The following is a 22,813-nucleotide window of genomic DNA, read 5'->3' as shown; positions in this document are numbered from 1 at the left end:
ATCCATCTTCACAGGTCGCATGTTTTGGCCAGGCTTTTACATTGAATGCGCTTCCTGACACTGGCGCTTGGGACCGGCACAAGAAGACACTGGCTTTTGTCCACTTGTGGCTACAGAACACACAGCTCTACGAACTTAATAAAGATGAAAATGTGTAATAAAAGGCCCTAAAAATAAAATGGTCATCGGCACAGTAATATTCAAATAAAGTAAAACTGCTCACCATTTAATGGCATTTAATTACTGTGACATGGGCATCTAAATGTGCACGTCTGCTACAAGCTAAATGTTGAAAGCAAACACAAAGTTTTAGCATCCATTGACGAAAGAGATTGTCTCACATCTCCTGTCCCACATAAATCCGCTTCAATTCTAAGCTGTGACCTGACTTTGAACAATTGTTATTCTGATTTATATGAGAAATGCCCTCCATTTGGCTGCCAGCAAGTTTGGAAGGATTAAGGGTTTCTAAATGTATGTTTGTGTGATTGATTGATTTTTTTTTTTTTTTACTTGTATTAAACAAACAGATTTTTGCAATGCAATGTTAACAAACATGTTTTGGTAAAAGTTGAACTCTTATGCTGAGAACACCATTATCATACAATTAAAAGCAGCTCCAAATGTCCATCATCTGACATCTTTGGGGGGCTGCTCTCTACTTGACTCCTTTATCTCTGCATTTGTACCAAAGTGATTGTGGTTGTCTTGCAGTGTGCTGACATCATTCCGGAGGCTGCATCTGTTCTGGAGCTGCTGCCTTGTGACAGTGACATGCAGGCCAGATGCAAACCAGACTTCCCCATTATTGTCGTGGAAGGCCTGGATGCCACAGGTCAATGCTTTTAGCCCTCAAATAAAGACTTGACCGCTGTGATATATAGTTGAAACGTGAAAGCAACGGCTGCTCACTGGCTGCTGCAGCTATAATCTTCCAGTGATTGTAGGACTAATGGAATATCATGTATCATGACCGCAGAATAGGAACGTCACCGGGAGAATGTTTTATTGAATGACTCAGTCATGCAATACTCTTTGGAAAGCCTTCTGAAAATCTTTAATGCAGTTATTTTTAGGTCATTAACTTAACAACCTTTCCTCATTTATTCCATCACAGGCAAAACCACATTGACTGAGTCTCTCAGGGATGCGCTGGGGGCCACCGTTTTGCGGTCTCCTCCACCGTGTTTCTCCCCCTGGAGGGCCCGTTTTGATCAGGAACCTCCCATTCTCCGAAGGGCTTTCTACGCATTGGGCAACTACATCACAGCACAACAAATTTATCGTCAAACCTCCAAGACACCTGTTGTCATGGACAGGTAAATCATTCCAATGTCTGTTGACTTTCTATCGTTTCTAATGCAGGTTACATCAGAATCAGAATCATCTTTGATGATGCCTAAACTTATACATTTTACTAATTTGTAATTACAATGATCAAACAAATGGCACAAGTAACATAATACAGGTTATTTGGCATGTTTTTGGGGGTCTGAAACTTATAAACAGAGATTCATTGCACAAAAAAGAAAAAAAAGAAAAGCTTGCAGAGAGAAAATGTAAACTCCACACACATCCAGAATTGACCCTTGCACCTCTGCACTGAGGATGAAACACTAAACAGTCGATTACTGCGCCACTCCCTTTATCTAATCAGAAAATCTGAAAAATTGACACCAAAGTCTCGATTTCAACAGTAATCTTATTCACTGCCAGATGATATGCAAAAATGTATGCACTCCAGTGTCAGGGTTTTTGTCATGTTTACTCAATTTGCAGGACCCACAGACTATTGAGTTCAAGGACCACATGAACATTCAATCCAGGGTGAGAATCCTTCGACTCTCATCAGAAAAAAAGAGTTCATTCTGCAATTATATGGGTCTTGAGTTATCTGAGCTGGAATTGGGGTGACTGTACAAAATACAATACAATACACCTATTGATTTATATAGCGCTTTAACAACAGCTGAAGCTGGAAGAAAGCGCTAACATGGAAAAAAGAGAAATGCTGCCCCCTCGTGGATGGGAAAACATTGCCAGAGGTCTGACCAGTGCTTTATCGGCACCCCGCCCAAAAAAAAATCTGAAATGGCGCTCCACGTCATACTTTTCAACTCCCAAATAAATTTGGGATTGGCAGCGAATGAGTTAAAGTCGCAACTTCGCTTAGTTTGAGTTTATGGGAGGAAAAAAGTAAATGTATGTGTGTACCCTCTTGAGATACAAAGGCCAGCACAGAAGATAATAGCACAAGGGTGACCATTGCCTGTTCGCAGGTTCTGGCACAGCACAGCGGCTTATGCCATCGCCACAGCTGTAAACGGACCAGTGTGTGACCTCCCGGCAGAGGGCTCTGATATGTACCGCTGGCCCAATGACCTTCTACAACCTAATATTGTTGTCCTCCTCACGCTGGACCCTGAGGAGAGGAAGAGGAGGCTGAAGGACAGAGGTCAAGGGGAAACCAAAGAGGAGCATGAGCTAGATCTCAACCAAGTTTTTCGACTCAGGTAATTAAAAAATAATAATCTTTGTGGCCAGAGTGAGTTAATTCAGACTTTCCACAAGTGCTGAGTCCAATATATCGATGAGAAGGTTTCTTCAGCCGTCATCTGTACATCTTTGAAGGCGTCGGACGTTTTGCTTCTTATCCAAGAGGCTTCGTCTGCAAACTAAAATTTGCTGGTAGTTTTGGCCCTATATATATATCCCTACTGTCCAGACGTGGCGGTGCCAGACTCTGCTATGATAGGTCCCTGCTTTCAGGTTGGGGGAGCAGAGGACGATTCCCTGAGGCTACACTGATTGACTTCTATTGACCTGACTGATTATAGTCTACAACTGGCCTGATTGCCCCATCTGCCATGGTATGTTCTATTGTCCTGACTGATTACGTCTATTGCCCTGCCTGAAGACCTATTATAGCAGAGTCTGACTCCGCCACGTCTGGACAGTAGGGATATATATATATATATATATATATATATATATATATATATATATATATATATATATATATATATATATATATATATATACACACACACACAGTGAGACCTCAACTTACGAACTTAATTGGTTCCCAGACAGAGTGTGTAAGGCGAAAAGTGTGTATCTCAAAAAAAAAAAAAAAATCACATACGAAACCATTAAAATGGGAATAATCCGTTCCCGGGTTTCCATAAAATATACTTTTCAACTAAATAAGCCTTAAAACTACACACAACCTACCTTATCCTGTGTATAATAAATGTGCTGTTGTATTGTAAGGAAAGAAATACACTGCACTGTATAATAAAGTCACTTTATTTACATTTGTGATGGTCATTGATGGCTCTTAATTGACACCTGTTGCTTTCTGACTTGTAAGGTCTTACGAAACTGAGGCATCACATTATCATTCATCATGTTGATGATTCTTATAGCCTTTTCTAAATGGAACTGTTGAATAAAAGCCTGCACATCAACTGTTGAATAGCCTGCTTCTGCTTGTCCTCTTGAAGGCAAATCAAATTCTCTGTGTTGATGACCTCATTATGGTCAACAACAAGCTCCTCGATGTCATCTACATTCACTTCGAGTCCCGTAGGTGCTGGCAGAGATTTTATGACAACAAAAGGCGCAACTCGTTGAAATGAAATGAAATTGAAGTGTCGCGAGCGGCAGCCACGCCCGAGCTGTCAACTCGGATGTGACAGTTTAGCGTGACTATTGACACGCTGTTCCGGTGTGTGTGAAAACACTAGCTCTGATTGGCTTACCATGACACATGACTCTACCCTTTAGCCAATCACAATCACTTCTATTGCATCTTGACAGGGGGGTGCGTTCAAGTGTAGCAACACAAAAACGTTGGCAAGTGTTTGTCACCGCTCATTCAGTGAGACAATGCTTTCTAAACAGCCTAAAGTCGTAAGAAGTCGTGCGCTATTCTCGAACCTGAACGCACCCCAAGTCTTGGATGACAAACAAACAGAGCAGAGTAGACGTGTACGGCTGGTAGTTTCTTCATATATATATATATATATATATATATATATATATATATATATATATATATATATATATATATATATATATATATATATATATACAGTAAAGTCTCGTTATATCGATATATACAGTAAAGTCTCGTTATATCGATATTCAAGGGAGTCCGAAAAAATATCGATATAACTGGGACTATCGATATATCCGACCCTGTTTGCATGTAATTTTCTCAGTGCGTGCATAGGAATAGTATCGATATAACCGGGACTATCGATATATCCGATATCGATATAACGAGACTTTACTGTATATATATATTGTGATATCATGAGAGGCTGGCTCTCAGCGGGACAGGACAAGAAGTGCAATGGACGACAGGTTTGGATACAAACAAAGGTTTTAATCAAAGGTTTCAGGGGGGGGATTCACAAGCGACAAAGGTTTGAATAGTGTCTCTTCCAATACTTAAGTCAAAATAAAGTCTCTTCTGAGGTAAAACTGAAGACGGAGTTCTTTTCCAAGAGTCTCTAGGCCTCACCCCTCTTGACGTCCTCCTCATGTAGCCTAGCCACTTTAGCAAGGTCCAAATCCAGTGTCCTGTCGTGTGGTCCTAACTGTCAATGAGTTCCACGCAGCAATCAACTTTTTCACAGAGCACAGCAATCTCGCTTGTCTTTCCCCTAGCTGCACACTCAGAGGCTCTCTGCCTTAAGAGCCTTGCCTGCCAATCCCGCCCTGATCAGCTGCAGGTGTGTGGTTTTAATTGCTGCCTTCCACCAGATGGGGCCAAGACTCTGGGTGGAGCCATCTTCGGGCGATGTATTTGCCCTCCAGGACACAGTCTCTCGTGACATCACAATATATATATATATATACAGTAAAGTCTCGTTATATCGATATTCAAGGGAGTCCGAAAAAATATCGATATAACCGGGACTATCGATATATCCGACCCTGTTTGCGTGTAATTTTCTCCGTGCGTGCATAGAAATAGTATCGATATAACCGGGACTATCGATATAACGAGACTTTTCTGTGTATATATATATATATATATATATATATATATATATATATATATATATATATATATATATATATATCCCTACTGTCCAGACGTGGCGGTGTCAGACTCATAAGGCAGGACAATACTACCAGCAAATTTTAGTTCTCTGACGAAGCCTCTTGGATAAGAAGCGAAACGTCCGACACCTTCAAAGGAGTACAGGTGACAGCTAAAGAAACCTTCTCATCGATGGACCACTCCTGTATGACTGAGAGCTTAGACGGATGAGTCCAATATAGTTAATCAAGAATGGACGTTAAGTATTTTACCCTCTGTGATGAAATGACCTGATGTTGTAGAGACAGAAAACATCGTCAAGTTATCTCAAGTGTGCGTCCAATCCATCAAACATTTATTAATCACTTTCTTAGAGAGGAAGAGTCGGGAGCGGGTCGCTGATGCGAAAGCGCCAGTGATTAGTCGTGAAAGTGTTGTGCATCATTAAAGCAAGTCAAAACTCAACACTTAGGGCCAGGCCAGCAGGCCGCTGGGCAGACAGGTCGATGGCTGCTTTCATTCATCTTTCCTTCTGACATAATAGCCTTTCCACATGGGACAGCCAGCTGTTGGGCCAGCACAATTAGAAAACGGAGGAGAGATTGCGCAGACTTGGTCAATCACTATCACAAGGACTCATTTGTCTCTGTAAATGGCTCTGATCTCGGCCATCTGTGATGTTTCTTCTCTCATATATTTCAAGGATGCCACGCCATTCATCACTGTCTTATCCGTTCACCATCACTCAGGGGCTCACTTAAGAGTTTTCCCAACGTACCCTAATGATGAAAAGTGCTCTTTATTTTGAATGCTTTCTTAATCTGTTGACAAATGCGAGTGTGTTTGTGTGTGTGTGTGCGCGCGTTTGCAGAGTGGAGGAGGCTTACAAGAGGATCAGTGGTCCAAATTGTGTCAGCGTGGACGCGAGCTCCTCCGCGGAGCAAGTTCTCCAACAAGTGATGCTTTTAATTAAGGCCAAATGCTACTTGTAAAACCAGCCTGCTTTTCTATGGCGTCTGAGCATCAAGTGCATGCGTTACCGTAAGTGACCACTAAGTGTCAGACAAGGGATGTGAATGACAGATTGCTCCAAAAAATGAGTAGTGAAATGCTACAGAAAAGCAGCCTGGAGGATCACGTTGCCCCGATCAGAAATACATATTCATCCAGACACACGCATATGCAATTCCTAAACCGAAAAGTGGATTTAACTCTTGTTGTGAGCTCGCACAAAATCATATCAAATATCCTTCACGCCCCATGGAGTACCACTTTGCTCAATTTTGCCCTCATGACAGAGCACATGAAAAGAGAACAGAACTCATCTATGTAATAAGCACTTAAATACAGACTGTAAAGCATCACTGCAATATAAGTTCAATAATAACACATTTACGTTCATTTACTGTCTGTCACGTGAATTCAAAGAAGCTTTCTTTTGAAGTTGCACGGTAAACACCAGAATTTAACTGTCAAGACTCGTTAAGTTATGGCAATTGGGAATCTGCACGTCATTCATCACTTCTCAGCTATATCATTGTTGCATGCTTTCCACCATGCTACGTTAAAGTGTCACGTGTGTGGACACGGCTGCGTTATGTGACACCACAATTAACTTTACGACGTTATTTGATGTTGAATCTGCTAATGAAACACCACAGAGAAATTAAGTATAAAAAAGTAATTAAGTAATGCATCCTGTATTGCCGCTCCCGTCACAAACTGGCACGAAACAATAGACTCAAAACATTGAAGGTAAGAGGAATCAAAACCTACACTCAACCAGTTGTCTGTACCAAAAATTGATGGTTGGAGCATCTTCAGTATTCGGCGATAAAACATCAAAATCATCAAAGCTTTGACGCCATGCTCCACCAATATTTGTTAGCATTGGCACAAAAACTTTTTATTTCGTAATTTTTTTCAGACAGGTTGTTTATCTAGCTTTAATTGCTTCTCATTGTGGTTCATATGGTTGCTTTTATATAATTTAATTAAAGTACAAACTCTGGTGGATGTTTCCCAAAATGGCTGTCGTTCTATTGCATGTGTATTTGAGATTTTTCTCTGCATCCTGTTATGACGAACATCCACTGAACTCTGTCCGCCTGTGTTGGTGGTAGTTTACTGCATACACATAAAAACGAGATCTTTTTGCAGTTCCTTATAAAGGCACTTTACGCGTATCGATCTCCCACATGAACTCCAGCAGTCAATTCTGCTCCCGCCATGTAGACTGTGTGCCTCTCCTGCACTGAATTTAAAGGGAATGAGAGAAGTGGTTTTTCATAACTGAAAGCAAATATTCTGTCTTCACTGGGTACTATCACTCATCTCGAACTGCGTGATTTGAAGAAAATACAAAAAAAAAAAAACGCAATAGTGAGAGCTCACTTTACCCAAGACTTCTTAGTTTGGAATAATTTCCTGAATGCTGTCAATTGCATTTAAGTAGCTTTGTTTTGCAATGGTGCATATTTATGGAGTTGGTATTTTCTGTTCTAAATGCTTTGCTGCCATCGCCGTCCAGTAATTCACGGATGTATACTCCTCACAGTGGTGCTGAGGTCAGATCCTCATAGCCTCGTTTTCCTGTGTTGCCATATTAACACCACCCTGAAGAGGTTGCCAGCCAATTGCAAGGCACACAGACACAAACAACCATTCACGTTCACTCTCACATTTGTTCACATTTGATGTTCTCATGGTTGCAGGTGGTCACCCATGCACAACATGAAAGATATACCTAGTGAACCAGCGTGGCCATTTCAGGAGAGTACCTACAATATATAATTTGTACAGAGAGGAAGGTCATATTTGGCCTATATGATGGAAAGATTAATCGGGGGTTTTAGTAATTATGAGCTTGGCAAAGCCTGAGGCTCCCAAAGACAGAGTGACCCATCTCTTTCGCTGTGATGCATCATCAACACGCAGACCACTGCGCACCCTATTCAGAATCAGAATCAGAATACCTTTATTCGTCCCGCAATGGGGAAATTTGCAGTCCACAGCAGCAATTGTAGAGGGATGGGGTTGGGGTGGGAGTGAAAGGATAGAAAACAAGATATTCTAAGCATAACAAAATAAAATTCATATGGCAATTAAAGGAACGCTGTATATCAATGTCATTCCGCTGCTTCCCCCCATGAGCGCATGGATTACTTCTCCCTGCAATTATGCTGCCATGGATACAAAACGGAACCATCACATACAATCCCGTATAAAGTAAAATAAAGTGTTTATTGAATATGCAATCACCGCATGTGGCAAGTATCACAATGGAGTTCATTGACTTCATGAGTCACCGGCCGCCTGGCAACTCCGTGGATGTGCTGCGTGAGACAAAATGAATGCCGTTTTTGATAGCTGTTAACACAGTAACCTCTTACTCACCAGAGGTTACATTTATGAAGAGAGCAAAGCAATTCGGCTGTATAAGAGACCAAATGTAAACGTGTGTGTGTGTGCGTGTGCGTGCGTGTGCGTGCGTGTGCGTGTGTGTGTGTGTGTGTGTGTGTGTGTGTGTGTGTGTGTGTGTGTGTGGACAACTGTATTTCAGTGACAGAAATTGCTCTGTTATTCATGGCAACAAAACGTGAGCAATTATATCACTTCATTACGGCCGTACTGCGTTGACTTTTACAAGACTTTAATCATCATATATGACATATGCGTTGAAAGAATTATTGATACATTCATAAATTCTTGCAGTGGCGGACCGTCAAGGCCTGTGAAGCCTTCTCTGCTGGCCTAAAAATATCTGCATCACAGACTGATGTTAATTATATTTAGTCCATAATTTCTTATTAAATAATTCTAAAATGTATTTCAGCTTCTTTTCATTACTTTTTCCCTGCTGTGCTGCTTCCAGATGTGTGTTTTCGTATTTAAGCATTTAACCAATCACATTTCAGCCACCATTTGTTATCACGGTCAGAAATATACCTGGATGCCTTCACAAACAGTTCTGTGGGCCCTGTCACATCAAATGTGTCGATCAAACTGTTGCACTAATCAATCAGATTTTGACTTGGCAACCCAAAATGGGTATCAACTCCTTGAAGGCGCTGGTCAATGGCAGAGTTTTTGCAAACTTTGATTGGCTAGTCACTAGCCAATCATAGTTTGCGTAAACTGCTCTGATTACAAGCCGCTTGTGACAAGAGCATACTGGCCAGAGGTAGCACACTCTTGCAGTAGCGAGCTCCATGAGCAAATATATTGTGTTGGATTTATTATCAGTTTTTTCAACCAACAATGCCATAAAGAGGAGAAGAAATTGATTTGGTTGGAGTTTTACTGTTAAATCCATTTTCAAGATGGCCTTTTCAAGAAAAAATGGACATCATTAAGAAAGGTCGGTCAGTTATTTCCTGGTTTCTAGTGGACTTGTAATAATAATAATACATTTCATTTATAAGCGCCTTTCAGAAACTCCCAAGGACACTTTACAGTCACATTTTTTTCTGCGTCTCGTAAATCACACCACACTTTTTTCAGTCGGGATTGCTTCAGACGTAGCAGGACTGAAGGCCTAGCGATGAAATCCACCGTCCGCCGCTGATAAACGGTTTGTTTTCTGCTGTTATTTTTTTCAGAGGAGGACGGGGTATTCTTATTGGTCTTGCAATAACATCCCACACATGCACATGCATGGAATGGCCATTCTCTTCCCATCACGTCAACAGAAATTAAGGCCACATTTACGTCCTGAATCTCAGAATCTGGTGAAGAATTACAGGTTGGGCATTATGCCATTATACCCGCCCCCCCACACACACACACACACGCACAAACACCTCACACCGTGCAGGGCCACTTTGCACTACACTCCTCAACTTCAATATTTCATCCGCACAACGGAAAGGAGGAAAGCCCTCCGTGAAATAATTAAAGATCCAGCAGCGATGTGGCAGCACAGTAGCCGCTGTCCCGTCCTAAGTAATAGATCAAATGAAAGCTGTCCCTCAGATCATTATTAATGAGTGGGGTATTGGGGCTGAATGGGTGCAGGGGAATAACGAGAGTGGAGGCATGGGAGTTGTTGTAGATTGGGCTTATACAAGGTATTTTACAGTATGTGTGCATTTGGTGAATTGATGTCTGGTTCCCTGGCAAAGAACCTGGGCGGGCCTCATTTGGCTGCCACATGAAGCGCATGCTAAGAGCATCCATGGATATGATTTGGCATCAACAGCCTGCCACGGCCCACATCAATGTCTGCATACAACCCACCCTCGACAAACTGGATCGTCCCGCATACACAGTTCACCATAAACACTGAACAAACGCAACCTTCACCGATCAACTTTCATCAAAATCATTGAAAGCCACGTGATGGATACCACAAGTACTTGTGATTCTTAACATTTCTATGAAGTGAATGTCAAATAAGTTAAAAAAATACATTGAGTGGAGAATATTTCTAACATAACAGCATACTCATACTTTTGGTGATATTGCTAATCTATGAATAAATCAAAGTACCAAACAAACTGGAATTTAATTGGTATGGGCTGGTGAGAGGAAAAGAGTGGGTGTTTAAAAAGGCGGGCAAGGGAGATGCCCACGCTGCAGTCTGTGGATTTAACTTCCTCCATATTCCTCCAGCTGGCAGACACAACAAGCTCCCAAAATGCAGCATCTGTAGTGTTTCCCAGACAGATTTGCTATAGTTTCACCAGCACGACCTCCTAAAACACTCTTGACATCATTGTGTGTCAAAGAAATCTACAGAATTTGATTAGTGTCTGCTAGACTGCAAAAAATATACATTGTATATTGAAGAGGACATTGGGCATTTAACAACATCTTATCCAAGAGGCATTACAGAATATACATGATTTAAAATAGGGAGATGTAAACATTTTAATCACTAGAATGCCACAAGACTACACTATACTCCTTTTCAACTGCACTGTACACTAGTATGCATTCAATATAACAAGTCTTATCAGAAAACTGCATCATCAGAATCAGAATCATCTTTATTGCCAAGTATGTAGAACACACAAGGAATTTGTTTCCGATAGATCACGCTGCACTAGTATCGTCGTCAAAAAAAAACTGCTCAGTGGCACTATACAGTTCCATTTTGGCTACTGTTGAAAGAGTTCAAAGAGTTAATGGCTTGGGGGAAGAAGCTGTTTAAATGTCTGCTGGATTTGGTGCGCATGGATCGGTAGCGCCTGCCTGAGGGGAGTAGCTGGAAAAGGTGGTGGGCAGAGTGCGGAGGGTCCAGTAGGATTTTCCGCGCCCTAGTTTGGATTCTTGCAGTGTGCAAGTCCTCGAGAGTGGGTAGGGCGGTGCCAATGATTTTTTCCGCCGTCCTGTCCGTTGAAGTCGGATTTTGTCCATTTTTGTGGCGGCCCCGAACCAAACGTGATGGAAGAACACAGGATGGATTCGATGACAGCAGTGTAGAAATGTTGCAGCACCTCCTGTGGCAGGTCATGCTTCTTTAGCAGCCTCAGGAAGTACATTCTCTGTTGGGCCTTTTTCAGGATAGAGTTGGTGTTGACCTCCCACTTCATGTCCTGGGAGACTGTGATTCCCAGGAACTTGAAGGTCTCAACGGTTGACACCAGGCAGTTGGATAGTGTGAGGGGTAGCTGTGGTGATGGATGTTTCCTGAAGTCCACGATCATCTCAACTGTCTTGAGCGTGTTCAGCTCCAGGTTGTGACGGCTGCACCAGAGCTCCAGCTGCTCCACTTGTTGTCGGTACGCAGACTCGTCGCCATCTTTGATGAGACCGATGACCGTGGTGTCGTCTGCGAACTTTATGAATTTGACAGCTGGGTGCATTGAGGTGCAGTCGTTCGTGTAGAGAGTGAAGAGCAATGGAGAGAGGACGCATCCCTGCGGGGCTCCAGTGCTCGTGGTTCGTGTTGTGGATGATATATTTCCCAGTCTGACCTGTTGTGTCCGTCCTGTCAGGAAGCTGAGGGTCCACTGACAGATCGTGGGGGACACACCAAGCTGGAGAAGTTTGGGGATGAGGAGTTCTGGGATGATGGTATTGAACGCAGAGCTGTAGTCCACAAACAGGATCCTTGCGTAGGTTCCTGTGTTGTCAAGGTGGTCGAGGATGTGGTGCAGTCCGATGTTGACTGCATCCTCCACAGACCTGTTTGCCCGGTAGGCAAACTGAAGAGGATCTAGCAGAGGTCCGGTGATGTTCTTTCGGTGGTTCAGCACGAGGCGTTCAAAGGACTTCATGACCACAGATGTCAGAGCGACAGGTCTATAGTCGTTCAATCCCGAGGGTGCTGGTTTCTTTGGAACTGGGACGATAGTAGACTGTTTGAAGCAGGATGGGACTTCACACTGCTCCAGGGATCTGTTGAAGATTTGTGTGAAGACCGGAGCCAGCTGGTCAGCGCAGACTTTCAGGCAGGAGGGGGACACTCTGTCAGGTCCCGCAGCTTTCTTGATCTTCTGCTGCTTGAAGAGCCCTCTAACGTCCAGTTCGTGGATCTGTAGGGCAGAGGGCGGAGATACGGTAGTTTCCGGTAATGGTGGGCAGACCAGGGAAATGGAGGTGTCCTTTTCAAATCGGCAAAAGTATGTACAGTAAAGTCTCGTTATATCGATATCGGATATATCGATAGTCCCGGTTATATCGATACTATTTCTATGCACGCACGGAGAAAATTACATGCAAACAGGGTCGGATATATCGATAGTCCCGGTTATATCGATATTTTTTCGGACTCCCTTGAATATCGATATAATGAGACTTTACTGTATTTAACTCATCAGCCATACCATTGTTGTACACTGCTTGGGGGGAAGGTAAACGATAATTTGTTATTATTTTCAGGCCATTCCACCCCGATGCAGAGTCGTTAGCGGAGAACTGTCTGTTAAGCCTCTCCGCATAACTTTTCTTTGCGATGTTAATTTCCTTTGTTGTTGAATGAGCGGAAGGACTTTGTTGGTACACACATGTCCTCACAGAAACTGATGTATGATGTTACAGTGTGTATTCATCCAATGTGCCCGTTGAAGTTTCAAAGACGCTCCAATCATTGCAGTCTAAGCATTCTTGTAGCGATAACTTTGCTTCATCTGTCCATGCTTTAACTGTCTTGACTACCGGTTTTACACATTTGAGTTTCTGTTTGTATGTAGGAATTAAGTGGATTAAATAGTTGTCAGAAAGACCCAATGCTGCATGCGCAACAGACCGGTATGCACCTTTGAGTGCTGTGTAACAATGATCTAGAATGTTTTCTCCTCTGGTGAAACAGTCAATATGCTGCTTATATTTGGGAAGTTCACGGTTTAAACGTGTTTGATTAAAATCGCCCAAAATGATCAGGGGTGATTCTGGATATTTTAGTTCGAGATGGTTTACATGGTCATCTGCTGAATCAGCTTGTCATTTCCTCAATTGCCATGAATGCTAAGTCAAAAGTGACTTGAAAAACATCCTTTCTTTGGGATCTTAACAAAAATAATAATTGATAGTTGCTAAGCAACTCAATTAGACATTGACTCATTCACTGCCAGACGTGCAAAAATGTGTCCACTCCGATGCCAGGGTTTTTGTCATTGTCACTTAAATTCCAGGACCAAGAGAATATTGACATTTCGGACTACATAAACATTCAATTGAAAAACCTTAGACTCTGTTTTTTCATCCGAAAAAAAAGAGTTAATTCCTAAATTATATGGGTCTGGAGTTATATGAGCTTGAAATGAGGGTGGATGGCCAAAACACAATGCGATACATACATATTGGTTTAGATAGCGCTTTAACAGCAGCTGAAGCTGGAACAAAGACCTAACATGGATGAAAGGGAAATGCTTCCCCCTTGTGGAAAAGAAAAAAACATTGCCAGAGGCCATGAACAGCGCTTTATTTCATCTGTGTTGTATGTCATGCATATTAGCATATTTGACAATAAAGCTGCCTTTGATTTTGACTTTATTGCCACCTAAGCTTGAAAAGACAAAACCCGAACAAATTCGGAAATGGCGCTCTATGACATATTTTCAATTCCCGAATAAATTTGTGAATGTCATTGAATGAGGTAATGAAAAAAAATATTTATACATGTATACTTTTAGCATGGACAATGAAAAAAATCAGTCATAACCTTTCCATTTTAATGAATTTGAATAATCAATGCAAGCAAATCATCACAGCGAGACACCCCTGCTTCCATTTTTTGAGACTTGTTCATCTATCTCCTCCCTCCCTTCCATCCCTCAATGGCTGCACACATTAGCACACGACAAGCATACTCAAGCTACCACTTGTTCTCTCAACCCAGCGGGGGATGGCAGACACCCCGCTGCCACCTCCCGTGAACAGCGGCTGCTGGCTGAGTCTGAACTGACCATGCTTTTTTTTCTTTTTTTTTTTTTTTTTTTTTTTTACAAAATAAAACAAAGCGAGGAATGAGGCAAGACAAAAAACTAAATTGCCGAATAACAACCAGATAGAACACAAGCATTTTATTTTGTCATTATTATATTTTTATCAGCATTATCACCATTATATGTCGGAATAGTGCTCACAAAATTTGTGCCAATACATGTTGACCCTTGCAATCTATTTTGATAGGGACGGTGTCTAGAGGAAACAATGAAATGATGCAAATTCAGTTTCTGGATTGAGCACGGTGGCGTGTGGTGAGCATGTTTGTCTCAAACTTCAGAGATTTGAAAAGTAACTCTGGTCTTCCTGGTGTGGAGGTAACATATTCTTCCCACGAGACACTGATATTCCTTATGTTATTCTGACTTTTTTTCCCATGTGCCAAAAACATGCATGTATGCTTACTTTGCTCCTGAAATTTGGCATTCTTGAGACTGGCAAGGCATCAATATCAGGCATGAAAACGGTCATTTAAATCAGGAGTTGTCAGTGCGCCCTCGAGGGTAAAAATACCACCAACAGTTCATTTTATTGATTAATATTGAGGAAATATGTTCACAGGGCAGATTTGACCGATCTTTAGGATTTGGTTTCGCGCCTTTTTTGGAACGGGTTAAGAAACCAACCAGAAATACTGCGAAAACCAGGGAAAAATACGAGAAAATCATGCAAACTCCAGACAGGAAAGTCAGAAACTGTGAGTTAACAACGGGACTATCGTAATGCCTCTCCAGTGAACTATTTTGCTGATTGCTCTTTATTTATGCTTTTAAGACCACATTAAAGAAAAAAACCTCAAATACAGTGATACCTCGGCTTACGAACACTTTAGCTCACGAACGTTTCGCCTCACGAACATTAAATTATATATATAATCTTGGCATACGAACTAGTTTTCGGCGGATGAACCAAACCACACAGTGCCACAGTGGCTGGCGGACTAGTTTTCCACAACCCTTTTGAGTGCAAACGTGGTTTGCTCTCGAGTGGAGTACTTTTGCGAATGTGGGACAGAAAAAGACCCCACCACAGGCTAGTGTTAAGCCAAAGAGGGCAAAAAATAAAATTACGGACGAGCAGGAGAAGGAGATCATCGAAAAACACGAACGAGGTGTGCATTTGTGTGACTTCCCCAAGTCCCCAAATCAGAAGTAAACGATTCAGTCTTCATATGTCATTTAACATTTTTATTATATTTTGTAGGTACAAAATGGTATTCAAGCTAAACAAAAAACTTTGCGAAGTCCGACCAGCAGTTTGACATGGCTATACCCTTGCAACTTTTATTTTGCAACTCAAAAGGCATCACTTTCCTGCTGGTGACTATTGCCATCCAATTTTAGGTATAATCCCTTGACTTCCATGTGAAGGGTGTGCTTATTTTCTGTTTGCGGGCCCGTCACCTGTTTAGCTGGTGGCTGCTAGGGAGGATTCGCCATGAACGGTTAAATATTTAAACACCGCTGCGAGATCTCATTAAAGGTGGCCTATCGGCCCCTGTGAGGCCTGCACAGCACTCCTTCCCAAACTCCCCCGAAACCTAGTTAGAACCCAGCCGAGTGTGACACTGGACAGTTATTGTCTATTTACTGCGTAGGACTTGTGATAAATCATCACATACTGTCAAACAAAAGACAGCAGCTGCCAGACGTCCTGACTGGAGTTCTAAGTTGACATATCTGGGAGGGAAAATGATTGAGATTCTGTAGTGCTTTAACAGCTGCAGACACAAGGAAATGTGCCAGGAACAAAATAACATGAGAACAATACCAGGCTAATATTTCCATAACATATATATGGAAACAAGGCAGAGAACAAACTTTCTTTTCTCTGGAGTCATACAAAAATCGGGGCAATTATTCCAACCCTGTTGTGTGGGAAAGGGGGGCGCTTCTCTATTTTTACTCGGGATGCCCTCTCAAATAAATTGACTTCCTGTGGTGAACTTGGATTGTTCCTTGCTGCCATGTTTTCTTCCACACACTCCCAGCCCATCCAAACACAATACTATCTTTCTTCTCCCAAGAGAAATAAATCAAAGGCAATTCTCCGCAAGCAGCTCAGCTTGTGCATCTCTTATCTCATACTTGAAAACGGTTTATTTTTTGCTTCACGTCCATTAATGCTTCGGCTTGTTTCGTACTTCATTAGCTGAGGAGATACAAGCAAACCTGTGCCAACCCCTTTTCTCCTTGGCCTTTGATTCCATCTGTCTCTTATCAGAATCTTTATGGTCCAGACTGCAGGAATACAGCCTGTGAGCAACACAGAGCAAGTGAAACAATATTTCGGTCTCCAGTGGAAGGCAACAACTTCAGAATTTAAACATACATCATGCATGATATCACATCAGGCCTCAAGATACTTCACACGAGTGCTTGTTAGATACCATACAGGTACTACTCAGAAAAAAAAATCCTCTGTAAAAATTCCAATGTAAACTTGACTTTATTCAGCGAGTGGGGTAAGGCAACAACTCAGCAATTTTGAGCGTGTATTAAAGTTAAGACTTACCTTAAGTGTTTTCTTGGTATTACCGGTACGTTAATAAAACTACTGGCATTGTTTGATTTGATCAGGTATTTTGATGATTATTTGATCGACACTGCCAAAGGCAGATGGTTGTAAATTGTCATGGAAAAGATGCTCTTGTAGCCATGGAAGAAATATGTTTGCAAAAATATTGACTAGGATAAAACATTACTTGTGTTTACTGTATGTGAAATACTCTCATGAGTGTTCAAACTTCATCGGGGTGTTTTCATACATCAACTATGAGAATAAAATAGTCAGAGAGTGGCCATATTCACAAGCTAACATTTTACTCTCTCATACTGATGCAAAGATATTCAGTTTTAAAGTTGTCTCCGTAATCAACAACGATAAACTGACCTTTTTTAGGTTGGGCTTACCAGGGACTGGAACTGGCTTTTTGTCTATAGAAGACATGTTTTATATTTTTAGATCCGGCAAGTAGAATTTTTCTCTGTTTACCATCTCCACGTAATGCAGAACCAGTAAGTCAAAGACAAGTCAGAATGTTCTCATTTCATTGTACCTAATTTTGTGTCCAGCGGCTGTAATGTTCAGAAACTGTCACAATTTGAGATTTTAGATACAGAAGGAAAACAGTTATGTGACAAATCCTATGAGAAAAAAATCATCTGCCCCTCCACCTCTCCATAGGATGATGTAGCTACTTGTGGTGGTTATCCATCTTGCCCCGAACTGCCAGCTGTCACAGCACATGGCTGCATCGAACCGCTGGTGGCAGGTGTAATCAATATGGACTCCGTAGAGAGTTGCATTATACCGGAGGCCATTTCAAACCATCTCTGCTTCTCTTTGGTAATGTGGGGGTGGGGGAATCGGGTAGGGTATGTTTGATATCTCCCCCGGGCTTTGGGGAGCAGTTCATTGTACAACCAGGAAATGATGTATCCTGTATATTGGATGCAGCGTCATGCTTTGGTTTGAGTTTTTTTCTTTCAATCACCATAAGACGGGTGCTGTGCTGCTGCAAACACATATGTTGTTGGAGACGCTGTATGGGCTTGACGACTCTCCGTTCGTACCTCCACAGACGTAGCTAACATTGTTTGCTGTATAAGTGCTGGAAATCACTGCTTTCACCACTCACACATGTACAATGTGTCTAGCCATGAACATAAAGCAAATGTGTCAACAAAAGGAGGTTGTCCAAGATGGTATTCTATAAGGCGCCCCGCCATTATAGATGATTTGCATGTACACTAACTAAAAAAAGTCACATTTGTAGCAGTGAAATTAGTTTAAAAAAAACAAGAGATTTTACTCATTCATCCAGTGCCAGGGTTTTTGTCATTGTCACTCGAATTCCAGGACCCACAGAATATTGAGTGTTAGGACTGCATAAACATTCAATGCATCGTAAGAAACCTTAGAGCGTCTTCTTTCATCAGAAAAAAAAAGTTAATTCCTAATTTATATCGGTCTGGAGTTATATGAGCTCCAAATGAGGGCAGCTGTCCAAAGTACAATCTATTACATACATATTGGTTTATATCGCGCTTCAACAACAGCTGAAGCTGGAACAAAATACTTACATGGAAAAAGTGAAAATGCTGCCCCCTTGTGAAATACAAAAACATTTCCAGAGGCCATGTCCTCCACTTTATCGGCACCCAAAAAACAAAACCAGAACAAATTAGGGATATGTCATATTTTCAATTCCCAAATAAATTTGTGAATGAGTTAATGAATGTCACGACTGTTTCATTATCGTGTGTATGACTTACGGTTGCAAAACTTACTAGTATTGCAACAATCAATACGTAGAACAAAAACCTGAGGAAAATTAAAATTGCATCATTTTCCATGGACATTGTCAACAAGGAGTTTACTGGCAATTACACGGGTGTTTTCCATTGATGTGTCAAGTAGATTCCATTCATCATATGATGAAGTTGATGGTTTCAAGCAGCTTTAAAATTGCTACTCAACATAAAAAGTCATTATTGTTCACGTATTAATAATATACTGTATAATAAACCTGAACAGGGTCGCAGCGCTGCATTGCATTATTAAAGAATTAACTATGCTGTCGGCAAGCATCGGAGTTTTGACTGCTGCATCATTAACACACATTGCTGAGGGGACTACCCCCCTCCCGCAGATACACACATGTACAGTATGCTTGCACATACGTCAACGTACACAGACACATTCCATACGAGCAAAGTGCACACTGAAGTTATTCAAGTGAATCACTCTCAGTGGTTAAAGAGCCAACAGTAAATCCTGTTTGCATTTAATGATTCACTTATTTTTTTCAAGGAATTTGATAACATGGAAAATTTTGCATTAAAACAATGTGTATTTCAAAATTCAAATAACCTTCTTCTGCTTTGTTCTTCGCTTATTAAATGGACACTATTTGATATAACTTCATTCTCCTTTGTGACTGCTTTTTTTGCGGTGAGCTTCTATTCAACCGCAAAAAAAAATAATCAAATAATTTGGAGAGCCAAAGGAGCACAAGTCAAATGCTGGAAGTATAAAAGCAGAAGGGTTATCCTTCTCCAAAATGCTCAAAGCAAAACGCAACTGGTTAATGTCAAAATCACCTGACAAAAAGCCACCTCTGCCTTACCCCAGAGGACGTATACAGCAACAAAAGCCAGTGATAATGGTTCAAGTTTGGAATGATCTCCTGATCTCTGCACCTCCAGCCCTCCACCTGCACAGCGAGACAGGGCGACGAGCACATTAGCACCCATTTGTTACTGTTGGGGGGCACAATCTGATAAGCACTACAGGCAGAGCGAAAACAGACAAGGGAGGCAGAAACAGTGAAAATAAAGTTGATCTGGTGACCACCATGCTTCTTTGAACATTAAAGTGTAAATGAATACTCTGAAACAACAAAACTTAATTAATGCCATGGAGTTACATTCTGACTTGAAGCCATTTATCTCGTGTGTGCAACATTGCAAAGAAGACAACCCATACTACTTTACAAAGGACTGTATATGTTTTGTACATCTTTGCAGCTAACATAAATAACTGTGTAAAGTGTGGGAAATCTATCTAGAATAAGATAATGAATTACTGTAGCAATGCAGTCCGGTACAAAATGATCATTTTACTGTACAGCAAAGTGCCAATGAAGCCAATTCTGATGAAGGTCTTCTGCTTGATAGGCTCTATCAGGGTTGACGCTTTGATGTTTATCCAAAAACTGCTGATTCAATGCTGTGACATCACATAATGGTAGCAGTAGGTACTTTTATTGGTTTTTATATCTTGAATTTGTAAAAATTCCCATTTTTATTTTTCACTCACAAATAGTTTGGTGAAAGTGCATATGAACTGGTTTGGTACCTTGAACAAGGTTAAGACAGATGCCGAAACAATGAATATTATACATACATGTTTGTTGACAGTTTTTTTGCAATGAAAACAGAAGAATAATTTTTGCCATGTTTCGGAAAATACATAAAAATATGTTTCCTGTGAACACAGAAGGATAATAAAACAGTTAAGATAATGGATGCCAGTATGGATGGTAGTTCTTCGCTACCAACAAAAATGACGATCGTACTTATGTGATTGTATATTCTATCTGGTGTAATATATAATGTGTGAGTCTGCTGCATTAGTAATGCACTGTATACATAGCACATGTATGTTCAAACAATTACCCCATGGGAAATAACACATATTGGTTGGAGAGAGGCTTAGTTGGTAGCAGTGACGTGCAGTGAGGTTCATGGCTGGTGAGGCGCTGATGTCATCACAGTCAGATTTACAAACATATGAACTCTACAGAGTAGCTTATTCACCATTTGATTGGCAACAGTTAGCGTGTTTTGTTTAAAATGTCATGTCAGCATTCTTTACATATACAAACTAGCATAGAAAAAACTAATTTAAAAAAATGTTATTATCGTGTTACCTTTACTTATAAATGAAGTATCTACGCCGCTCCTTCTGAAGAAAGGCATCAATAACTTCTTTGTAGAAGCCGTCCTTATCTTTCTTCAGTTTTAAAAGTCTCTCTGTCTGAATGGAGATTACTGCCAGTGAAGAAAGTCGTCCTTATTCAGTCCTGTTCCTGACTGTATGTTTTCAGTCTTTTCAGTGCTGAGAATCCACTGATGCTGTAGTAGCTTGAACAGTGAGCACGAGATGGAGCAACTTTGTCGCCTCAGGAATAGTTTCAATGAGATCCTTCTGGACCAAAAAGCTGAGAAGCTGTCCAGGAGATTTACATCCATCCATCACCGTTTATGAGCTATACAGTCCGGTGGTGGTCTTCTTTTAATTATTATCTCCTGCTTCGATTGAAAGTCCAGTTTAGAAAATTCTTTCAATTTAGATATGTAATCCTCAATTCTGAAAATAAGGCCAAGGAACACGAAAAAATGACTAGATGGTTGCACTTAACTTGCTAACTGTTTACTGTAGCTTGCTGTCACTAATTCTATTATTCTGCAGCCGAGGAGTCGCAAGAAGAATCACCAGCGCCCCCTGTCATGAGGGAGAAGAAGTGTGTGCCTCACCTATGCACATAGTTTTGATAAAAATAAAATAAAATAAACACTGTAGTACAGTGTTTATAATGTACAGTGACTGTACATTATATACACCAGCTAAACTGTAGAAATTTAGTTCTAAATTAAAGTACTAACTAAAAGTGTTTGAACACTTTAATAGCGATATGCAGAGGGACAACAATGTGGTCTCAATGCAGAGCAAGCCAGCACAGTTACCATCACCATTGCGCAATACATGGCGAGGCTCAGCCGGCTGCTGCCTCACCGTTCGTCTCTCCTTAGTATTTGAACGGTGAATGTGAAAATTGAGCGATTTTGAAAAAAAAAATCCAAAAATGGTGAAGTTAAATGGAAAATAACTTAAAGTACAAATCACTAAATAAATATTACTGTTTAATTTATTTTCTCATTTGATATTTCCATGATGACAGGTGAGGCACGGCCTCACCTGCCTCCCCTGACTGCACGTCACTGGTTGGTAGCACTTCCGCATCATAGTTTCAAGAATTAAAATCAGCTTTTGCCTTCCTTTGAGTACAGTAGTTCAAACTCTTGCCTAAAATAATCTCACCTGAGACCCACATAATAAAAGTTGTTGCAGAGAATATTTGGGGACATGGCAGTTCGTTTCTGTCCATGCAAAGAAGGACCTTCAATGTTGCTAACACAATTTAATATTCAGACAGTATTTATAGTTCTATATGCACAAACTGCGCTTAAAGAAAACCATTTGGATGCACTTCAAGGAGAATTTGTTGTGGCCACCTGTAGCACAATTCTCAGCGTCATGTTTCTTCTAACTTCTAACACTTGTTTGAAAGCACAAAGTCAGAGATAACACCTGCTTGCATGGCAAGCAAAAGGCTTACTGGAGGGTTGTTCCTCACTCCGATGTTTACACCATCCTGTATGTCATCTCTAGAGGCCGCTAAGAAACACAATATTATTTAATAGCGCTGTATACTGATGGCAGGGATACAATTTCAGCCTAACTTTAGAAAGATGGTCCAGAAAGGTAGCATTTCAGGCTCAAAGACGGAGAATGCATAAGGTACAGCCATTATTCACTGCAGTACACTAATGCCTTTCACTAGTTCCTTGTTGTGTTATGAGGTGCACAGAAGTCACGGCAACCTCCCTGGGCACATAAAAAATAAGCCTGTAGATAAATTGGTTAGAGCCTTGGCCGGAGATTGCTTTGATTTACTGAGTAATTACGCTTTTTCTTTTTTTGTGTGAGGGGGGTGGCAATGGTATGCCTCGCTGTCTGAGCCTTGCTTCATGAGCACGCTACATAACAATGAAGCTGTCAGGTCTCGGAGGCAGG

The 22,813-nt window shown here is 41.1% G+C and overlaps 2 protein-coding genes across 4 annotated transcripts in view; one reads left to right on the top strand and one right to left on the bottom strand.

Annotated features, from left to right (window-relative positions):
* Positions 1–22,813, bottom strand: part of rnf144aa (ring finger protein 144aa) — a 154,829-nt gene that overhangs the window by 69,751 nt on the left and 62,265 nt on the right. The gene's annotated exons all lie outside the window — the stretch shown is intronic.
* cmpk2 (cytidine/uridine monophosphate kinase 2) overlaps positions 1–22,813 on the top strand; it is a 47,748-nt gene that overhangs the window by 9,145 nt on the left and 15,790 nt on the right. For 2 of the 3 annotated variants that reach the window (XM_089003995.1, XM_089003996.1), the window contains exons 2-4: positions 715–835; positions 1,118–1,319; positions 2,280–2,513. In XM_089003995.1, the coding sequence (XP_088860121.1) occupies positions 715–835; positions 1,118–1,319; positions 2,280–2,513 (557 nt within the window). Of the gene's footprint in view, positions 1–714; positions 836–1,117; positions 1,320–2,279; positions 2,514–5,927; positions 7,071–22,813 lie in introns of those variants that run through there. The other variant, XM_089003997.1, reaches the window with a different exon arrangement.

The sequence above is a fragment of the Hippocampus bargibanti genome, linkage group LG09 (genome assembly GCF_051943395.1).
Source record: "Hippocampus bargibanti isolate YZ-2025 linkage group LG09, ASM5194339v1, whole genome shotgun sequence".
In the NCBI taxonomy this organism is placed as follows: Eukaryota; Metazoa; Chordata; class Actinopteri; order Syngnathiformes; family Syngnathidae; genus Hippocampus; species Hippocampus bargibanti.
Note: the sequence above shows the minus strand (reverse complement) of the source record. Positions and strands in the feature narration are given on the sequence as shown.